Raw genomic sequence first — 9,790 nt, 5'->3', positions numbered from 1 at the left:
AATCAAGCAGTGGGCTGGATTTGGATCATTGGGCCAGTTTGCAGACCCCTGCTCTAGTAGATTCCTTAGGAAGGGCTGAGGGGTGCAGAATTTCCCAAGTTTCTACAAGTTCAAACGTTTTTTCAGTAGGCTGTGATATTTAAAGGACACCCCAGTTGGTTATGAAATCTATGCTTCAGCCTTTCATTTTAGTCACTCTCTGTCTTTTGATTTTTAAAAATATTCTATTTAAGGTGGGTTTCATATCCTCCAATGCTTGCTTGAGTGTAATTAATTTTGTTTGGAGTGTTGACTTCCAGTCTTTTTCTCCTTCATGGTTGTTTAATATATATGCACTTTTGTTTCCTCATCCCTCTTTTTTTTTTTTTACAAAGTTAGGTATGGAATTCCCTTCATTCTCTTCATCTGTATGATATTGGTTTTTTTCAACAAGATTCCTAGTTTAATAATGTGATTTTTTGTTAGTATGGCAAAGTCCAGATCCTTTTTATTTTGTTTCTTTATTTTGGTGATGAAGGGAGAAGTCCTGAGTGCTCTGATTTTGCGGTTCTCTTATGTCTTGCAAGATCCTTAATTTTCCCCTTTTGTTTCTTTTCTCCGTCATTACCCAAGTGCCGATGGGTGCTTCTCCCTAACTGTTTGCCTTTATTCTTCCCTAAGAGTTATATCTTTCAAAGACTGCACTTTAAATCATCCCTGTCCCTTCATAAGCTCTGATTGTGGAGTACGTTCCCTGTAGTCCGGGCTTTCATATTCTAGGACACCTTTTTGGTATTTTTAGATTTATTCTGGGCTTAGGCATTCTAGATGAGCTTTCATCCCTTTTCCATCTTCTTTCCTCTCTCTTGGCAGCTTTTCTTGGTCTGTCTTTTGTTTTCCACAAAGCCTAGTAATGGGAGTGTGACAAATCTTATGCCAGGATTCAAGATTTTTCTTTTTTACTTACAATTCTTTTGAATTTTTGGCCTTCTCCATTTTCAAGTAATGATGAGGGTGTGGCTTTTGTGTAAATATAGATTTCCCTTCTTATTGGTTTTTATCCTTTTGGGAGAAAATAATTTTTTAACATCTTTATTAGAGTATAATTGCTTTACAATGGTGTGTCAGCTTCTGCCTTATAACAAAGTGAATCAGTTATATGTACACATATGTCCCCATATCTCTTCCCTCTTGCATCTCCCTCGCTCCCACCCTCCCTATCCCACCCCTCTATTTGGTCACAAAGCAACGAGCTGATCTCCCTGTGCTATGTGGCTGCTTCCCACTAGCGATCTATTTTACGTTTGGTAGTGCATATAAGTTCTTCACACTCTCTCACTTTGTCCCAGCTTACCCTTCCCCCTCCCTGTATCCTCAAGTCCAGTCTCTAGTAGGTCTGCATCTTTGTTCCCATCTGGCCCCTAGGTTCTTCTGACCATTTTCTTTTCTTTTTTTTTTTTAGATTCCATATATATGTGTTAGCATACGGTATTTGTTTATCTCTTTTTGACTTACTTCACTCTGTATGACAGTCTCTAGGTCCATCCACCTCACTACAGATAACTCAGTTTCATTCCCTTTATGGCTGAGTAATATTCCATTGTATATATGTGCCACATCTTCATTATCCATTCATCTGTTGATGGACACTTAGGTTGCTTCCACATCCTGGCTATTGTAAATAGAGCTGCAATGAACACTGTGGTACATGACTCTTTTTGAATTATGGTTTTCTCAGGGTATATGCCCAGTAGTGGGATTGCTGGGTCGTATGGTATTCTATTTTTAGTTTTTTAAGGAACCTCCATACTGTTCTCCATAGTGACTGTACCAATTCACATTCCCACCAGCAGTGCAAGAGTGTTCCCCTTGCTCCACACCCTCTCCAGCATTTATTGTTTGTAGATTTCTTGATGATGGCCATTCTGACTGGTGTGAGATGATATCTCATTGTAGTTTTCATTTGAATTTCTCTAAGGATTAATGATGTTGAGCATCCTTTCATGTGTTTGTTGGCAATTGGTATATCTTCTTTGGAAAAATGTCTATTTAGGTCTTCTGCCCATTATTGGATTGGGTTGTTTGTTTTTTTGATATTGAGCTGCGTGCGCTGCTTGTAAGCTTTGGAGATTAATCCTTTGTCAGTTGCTTCATTTGAAAATATTTTCTTGCATTCTGAGGGTTGTGTTTTCGTCTTGTTTATGGTTTCCTTTGCTGTGCAAAAGCTTTTAAGTTTCATTCGGTCCCATTTGTTTATCTTTGTTTTTATTTCCATTTCTCTAGGAGGTGGGTCAAAAAGGATCTTACTGTGATGTATGTCATAGAGTGTTCTGCCTCTGTTTTCCTCGAAGAGTTTGATGGTGTCTGGCCTTACATTTAGGTCTTTAATCCATTTTGAGTTTATTTTTGTGTATGGTGTTAGGGAGTGTTCTAATTTCATTCTCTTACATGTAGCTGTCCAGTTTTCACAGCACCACTTATTGCAGAGGCTGTCTTTTCTCCACTGTATATTCTTGCCTCCTTTATTGAAGATAAGGTGTCTGTATGTGTGTGGGTCTATCTCTGGGCTTTCTATCCTCTTCCATTGATCTATAGTTGTTTTTTTATCCCAGTAAAATACTGTCTTGATTACTGTAGCTTTGTAGTATAGTCTGAAGTCAGGGAGCCTGATTGCTCCAGCTCTGTGTTTCTTTCTCAAGACTGCTTTGGCTATTCGGGGTCTTTTGTGTTTTGATACAAATTGTGAAATTTTTTGTGGTAGTTCTATGAAAAATGCCAGTGGTAGTTTGATAGGGATTACATTGAATCTGTAGATTGCTTTGAGTAGTAGAGCCATTTTCACAGTGTTGATTCTTCCAATCCAAGAACTTGGTATATCTCTCCATCTATTTCTATCATCTTTCATTTCTTTCATCAGTGTCTTGTAATTTTCTGCACACAGGTCTTTTGTCTCCTTAGGTAGGTTTATTCCTAGATATTTTATTCTTTTTGTAGTAATGGTAAATGGGAGTGTTTCCTTAATTTCTCTTTCAGATTTTTCATCATTAATGTATAAGAATGCAAGAGGTTTCTGTGCACTCATTTTGTATCCTGCTACTTAACCAAATTCCTTGATTAGCTCTAGTACTTTTCTGGTAGCATCTTTAGGATCCTCTATGTATAGTATCATGTCATCTGCCAACAGTGACAGATTTACTTCTTTTCCAATTTGGATTCCTATCATTTCTTTTTCTTCTCTGATTGCTGTGGCTAAAAATTCCAAAACTATGTTGAATAATAGTCGTGTGAGTGGGCAACCTTGTCAATTTGCTGATCTTAGTGGAAATGGTTTCATTTTTTCACCATTGAGGATGATGTTGGCTGTGGATTTGTCAGATATGGCCTTTATTATGTTGAGGAAGTTTCCCTATCTGCCTGCTTTCTGGAGGGTTTTTATCATAAATGGGTGTTGAATTTTGTCAAAAGCTTTCTCTGCATGTACTGAGAGGATCATATGGGTTTTCTCCTTCTGTTTTTTAATATGGTGTATCACGTTGATTGATTTGCATATACTGCAGAATCCTTGCATTCCTGGGATAAACCCCACTTGGTCATAATGTTTGATCATTTTAATGTGCTGTTGGATTCTGTTTGCTAGGATTTTGTTGAGGATTTTTGCATCTATGTTCCTCAGTGATAATGGCCTGTAGTTTTGTTTCTTTGTGACATCTTTGTCTGGTTTTGGTATCAGAGTGATGGTGGCCTCGTAGAATGAGTGTGGGAGTGTTCCTCCCGCTGCTATATTTTTGCAGAGTTTGAGAAGGATAGGTGTTAGCTCTTCTCTAAATGTTTGAAAGAATTCACCTGTGAAGCCATCTGGTCCTGGGTTTCTGTTTGTTGGAAGATTTTTAATCACCATTTCAATGTCAGTGCTTGTGATTGGTCTGTTCATATTTTCTATTTCTTCCTGGTTCAGTCTGGGAAGGTTGTGCATTTCTAAGAATTTGTCCATTTCTTCCAGGTTGTCCATTTTTTTGGCATAGAGTCGCTTGTAGTAATATCTGATGATCCTTTGTATTTCTGCAGTGTCAGTTGTTACTTCTCCTTTTTCATTTCTAATTCTATTGATTTGAGTCTTCTCCCTTTTTTTCTTGATGAGTCTGGCTAACGGTTTATCAATTTTGTTTATCTTCTCAAAGAACCAGCTTTTAGTTTTATTGATCTTTGCTATCATTTCCTTCATTTCTTTTTCATTTATTTCTGATCTGATCTTTATGATTCATTTCCTTCTGCTAAGTGTGGGTGGTTTTTTGTTCTTCTTTCTCTAATCGCTTTATGTGTAAGGTTAGGTTGTTTATGTGAGATCTTCCTTGTTTCTTGAGGTAGGATTGTATTGCTCTAAGCTTCCCTCCTAGAACTTCTTTTGCTGCATCCCATAGGTTTTTGGTCATCGTCTTTTCATTGTCATTTGTTTCTAGCTATTTTTAGATTTCCTCTTTGATTTGTTCAGTGACCCCTTGGTTATTTAGTAATGTATTGTTTAGCCTCCATGTGTTTGTATTTCGTACAGATGTTTTCCTGTAATTGATATCTAGTCTCATAGTGTTGTGTTCGGAAAAGATACTTGATATGATTTTAATTTTCTTAAATTTACCAAGGCTTGATTTGTGACCCAAGATATGATCTATCCTGGAGAATGTTCCATGAGCACTTGAGAAGAATGTGTATTCTGTTGTTTTTGGATGGGATGTCCTGTAAATATCAATTAAGTCCATCTTGTTTAATGTATCATTTAAAGCTTGTGTTTCCTTATTTATTTTCATTTTGAGTGATCTCTCCATTGGTGAAAGTGGGGTGTTGAAGTCCTCTACTATGATTGTGTTACTGTTAATTTCCCCTTTTATGGCTGTTAGTATTAGCCTTATGTAGTGAGGTGCTCCTATGTTGGGTGCGTTAATATTTACAATTGTTATATCTTCTTCTTGGATTGATCCCTTGATCATTATGTATTGTCCTTCTTTGTCTCCTGTAATAGTCTTTGTTTTAAAGTCTATTTTGTCTGATATGAGAACTGCTACTCCAGTTTTCTTTTGATTTCCATTTGCATGGAATATCTTTTTCCATCCCCTCACTTTCAGTCTGTATGTGTCCCCAGGTCTGAAGTGGCTCTCTTGTAGACAGCATATATACGGGTCTTGTTTTTGTATCCATTCAGCCAACCTATGTCTTGGTTGGCACATTTAATCCATTTACATTTAAGGTAATTATCGATATGTATGTTCCTGTTACCATTTTGTTAATTGTTTTGGGTTTTTTTTATTTTAGGTCTTTTACTTCTCTTGTGTTTCTTGCCTAGAGAACTTCCTTTAGCCTTTGTTGTAAAGACGATTTGGTGGTGCTGAATTCTCTTAGCTTTTGTTGTCTGTAAAGCTTTTAATTTCTCCTTCAAATCTGAATGAGATCCTTGCTGGGTAGAGTAATCTTGGTTGTAGGTTTTTCTCTTTCATCACTTTAAATATGTCCTGCCACTCCCTTCTGGCTTGCAGAGTTTCTGCTGGAATATCAGCTGTTTACCTTATGGGGATTCCCTTATGTGTTACTTGTCGTTTTTCCCTTGCTGCTTCTAATATTTGTTCTCTGTATTTAATTTTTTATAGTTTGATTAATATGTGTCTTGGCGTGTTTATCCTTGGTTTTATGCTGCATAGGACTCTCTGTGCTTCCTGGACTGGATTAACTATTTCCTTGCTCCCTTCTCTGGGGCTCCTTTAAGCAGAGCTCCTAAACCCCTCTCCTTGTGCACCAGGAAACAAAGAGGCAAGGAAAAGTGTCTTGTCTCTTCAGCAGCTCCAGACTTTTTCCCTGAGTCCCTCTCAGCTAGCCATGGCGCACAAGACCCCTTCAGGCTGTGTTCATGCAGCCACCCCCAGTCCTCTCCCTGGGATCTGAACTCCGAAGCCTGAGCCTCAGCTCCCAGCCCCCGCCCGCCCTGGCGGGTGAGCAGACAAGCCTCTCAAGCTGGTGAGTGCTGGTCGGCACCAACCCCCTGAGCGGGAATCTCTCCACTTTTTCCTCTGCACCCCTGTTGCTGCGCTCTCCTCCATGGATCCGAAACTCCCACCCTCGCCACCAGCAGTCTCTGCCCACGAAGGGGCTTCCTAGTGTGTGGAAACCTTTCCTCCTTCACAGCTCCCTCCCACTCATGCAGGTTCTGTCTCTATTCTTTTGTCACTGTTTATTCTTTTTTCTTTTACCCTACCCAGGCCCTTGGGGAGTTTCTTGCCTTTTGGGTGGTCTGAGGACTTCTGCCAGTGTTCAGTAAGTGTTCTGTAGGAGTTGTTCCACATGTACACGTATTTCTGATGTATTTGTGGGGAGGAAGGTGATCTCCATGTCTTACTCTTCCTCCATCTTGAAGCTCCTCAAGAGGAAAGAATTTGACGAAGTCAGCTAGGTGGTAAGCATTGTCTTCTGCTAACGTACCTCTGATTTCTAATGGCATTTTATCTCATGTAAGTGTGTGTGTGTGTGTGCTTGTGTGCACGTGTTTGTGCACATATATAATTAAATTACACACAAGTCCATTTTCATTCTATTCCTATAGTAGAGGTCACTTGAGTTGGCCCTATGATTGACCACATACTTATTCAATAAGTATTTTGTCCATAGCTAACCCTGGAAGCAAACAAGTGACTATAGATATCTTCTCAGGATTTCTAAATATTCTCCACTCTGAAGCAGGTTTTTGAAGATGGACCAAGAGACCACAGTTACACTCCTAATGCTTGCTGCAAAGAGTCTGCTGAATAATGAGCCTGTAGCTATCCATGCCCTGGACGAAATCCCAAGAGACCTCTTTGTTCCATTGTTCAACGCTGCCTTCTTGGGTGGGCATAAGGCGATGCTAACGGCAATGGTGAGGGCTTGGCCTTTTCGCTGTCTCCACATTGGGTCATTGAACACACAGGAGTCATACTATGACATCTTGGAAGCCATGATTGATGGTCTGCAGATGCTCCCTGCCCAGAACTCTTCCTCTTGGTAAGGCTATGAGCAGTAGAGACACAGGGAGTCAGCAGGAGGGTATGCTGTAGCCTGGGGCAGGGGAATACTAAACCATCTCCCAACAGTAGCCAATGGTGAATACTGCAGTCTTTGCAGAGCTGTCGGTCAGCACTTGGGGTCACCTTCGGGACTCTATTGCCTTATAGAGTTGATTATAGAATAGAAGTGCTTGAGGATACTATGAATGGATTTGAGTGTGATTACACACAAGCGGAATATGGGCATTGAGACAGGGAAAGCCTGGAGGTGAAGGAGGGGGTGGGGAAAGGATGAAAGACGCTGCATTTGTGTGGAAAGAACTTCTTGGTGAATGGCAATGAAGCGCCAACCAGGGTTAAAGTGCACTGTCCCTGCTTCTCATCATTGATCTTGCTGGGTTATATTAAAATCAGCTATCTCTCATGTGTTCTGTCTCTTCCTTTCCTTCCAGGGGGCCCAAACTGAGGATCCTAGATTTAAGGCGTGACCCGGACTGTAAGACAGTATGCTCTGAGATTCGGACCACATTCCCTTTCTGTTTTAAGTCATGCAAATACTCTCAGCGCTCTATCCTTAAGATAGAAGAAGCTCAGCATAGTGTCAGGCGCCTCGGGATTGGTAATTCTGGGTCTGCGCCTCAGTCAGCTCAGGAACCCATGGAATTACTAGTGGATATTTCCCTCAATAGTACCTTGAGAACAGAGCAATTCCTCTCTTTCCTTTGTAGTAAAATTCAGCAGGACTTTGGGTCCTTGCACATCTGCTGCAGAGATTTGCAAATCGATAGAATGTCTGCCCACAAAAGTATCCTGCAGTTTCTTGATCTGGGGTGCATTGAACACCTGGAAATGGATCAGGCTGATCTGAGTAAAGTCCTCACCCTTTTGGCTCAGGTGATCCACCTGAACAGCCTTACTCTGTGTAACATCCCCTTTAAATCTTATACGAGAAGGAAATTCAGATCTTTTCTCCTCTCCCTTGGGCGGCTGGACAACCTCCAGGAGCTCAGCTTGCCTCTCGTCTGCCTCACCAATCAACTGCACAAACTGCTCAGGTGAGGGGGAGGGGAGGAACCTGTGTTCCTTGAACACCTCATTGTTAAGACAGAAGAGACCATGCTTGGATCTTCCTAAGCTCCTTGTAACCCATTTCTCTTTTTACCTCAGTGTAGGCACTGCTGGGAGTTTGAACCTAGCTGGGGGAGAGAGGGGTACCTTATGGTGAGCAGCAGATGAGGTTAGAAAAGGAAGCTGTGCTCATATATTCATTCATTCATTCAGTGACCCTGGGCAGACACTATAATAAGTCTGTAAATATATTGGTGAAAAAGACTCAGTCCTTCTCCTATTGGACTTTACAGCTCTCTGGAGAGGAAGGGGAGGCATTCAGATGGAGAAACATTAAGCTATAGGACTAATGCACGTGCCCATGGATGGGCCCCAATAGTTAACATTGCCAGATAATTTTGCTCCTGTATTTCCCCCAAGCCTTAGACCCTGAATGGAGAGCTTGTCATCTGGGAACTAGTCAAAGGAAACCCTCAGTTGGCTGCTTTCCCAGACCCATCCTCGCCAAATAAGTGAATCAGATGCAACACTGATTATGTCGTATATACTAAGTGCATGCAATTTCTTCACTTAATCTTTCCCGCAGTTCTTTATAATAATTACTACTGTGCACATTTTCAAGATTAAATCCCTGTACCTCAGAGTTGTAAAGTAACTTTCTCAAGGTCACAAATCTATAAAGTCTGATCCCAGAGTCCACAATGTTAACCACCTGTTGCAAACCGTGAACACAGTACTTTATTCTAGAGCCTTAGGTACCTATAATTTGGGGCTCATTGCCCTCATTCTTCTGAAATAACCTTACATTTTTCTCTCTATAGCATTGTGCCACGTCAGTTGGATACACTGTATCTACCTTACTGTAGCCTTTCTAACAGAGACATCACTGTCCTGTCCGAGAGCTCTCAGGCCACCCACCTAAAGGAACTGAGTCTCAGTAACAACAAGATCTTCTCAGAAGGATATGAGCCCTTCCAGGCTCTGCTGGAGAAGGTCTCAAGCACCCTGCAACATCTGGAGATAAACAATTGTATGATAACTGATTCTACTCTGTCTGCCATCCTCCCAGCCCTGAGCCACTGTACCCACCTCCGTGTCCTTAGCTTTGTCTTCAATCCCATTACCATGCCTGTGCTCAAGAGTCTTCTGCAGCACTTGACATCCTTGATGAAGCTGAAGTATGTGATTTATCCTGTCCCTCTCCATTGCTACGAGGAAGGGAATTTTCATGACAGTTTGGACCGACAGAAACTTGCTGAAGTTCAGGCTCAGTTGGAGGCGATGCTGCACGGGGCACAGCGGGATGACATGAATTGGGCCACTTGTTCATAGTGATTTCCACAGTACAAGGAGGTGTTTCAACACTGATGTGTGGCCATGAAAGCGTTCACTTTTTTCCTTTTTTTTTTTTTTTTTGCCTGAAACCCAAGTTTGTAGAGACACATACGTAATGTTCTAATGTTCTAGGAAACTGGGGTTAGGAACACTGGATAGGTTAACTGATCTCTATAAAAGAGGAAATTTTAAAAGGAAATAGAGGAATTTGAAAGGTCCTCTGGATCTCTTGCCCACTGCCCTCTACATCTTCTGGTTACTAACCACAGTGTTGGGTATGTGACGTAAGCTGACCCAGTCATGGTACATCAATTCTTTATCCACACTGATTGGTTCACTTATCCATTTATGGGCACTTGACACAAGTCAGATCAATTGAAACTCTT

At 41.0% G+C, this 9,790-nt stretch overlaps 1 protein-coding gene across 1 annotated transcript; it reads left to right on the top strand.

Moving 5' to 3' along the window:
- Positions 1 to 6,709: 6,709 nt before the first annotated feature.
- LOC132481582 (melanoma antigen preferentially expressed in tumors-like) lies at positions 6,710 to 9,401 on the top strand. Its single transcript, XM_060086443.1, has 3 exons — positions 6,710 to 6,999; positions 7,454 to 8,056; positions 8,891 to 9,401. The coding sequence occupies exons 1-3, from the start codon at positions 6,710 to 6,712 to the stop codon at positions 9,399 to 9,401; spliced, it is 1,404 nt and encodes a 467-aa protein (XP_059942426.1).
- Positions 9,402 to 9,790: the final 389 nt, after the last annotated feature.

This window comes from Mesoplodon densirostris, chromosome X (assembly GCF_025265405.1).
Source record: "Mesoplodon densirostris isolate mMesDen1 chromosome X, mMesDen1 primary haplotype, whole genome shotgun sequence".
NCBI classification, from domain to species: Eukaryota; Metazoa; Chordata; class Mammalia; order Artiodactyla; family Ziphiidae; genus Mesoplodon; species Mesoplodon densirostris.
The sequence above is the reverse complement of the archived record's forward strand: the minus strand, read 5'-3'. Positions and strand labels throughout refer to the sequence as shown.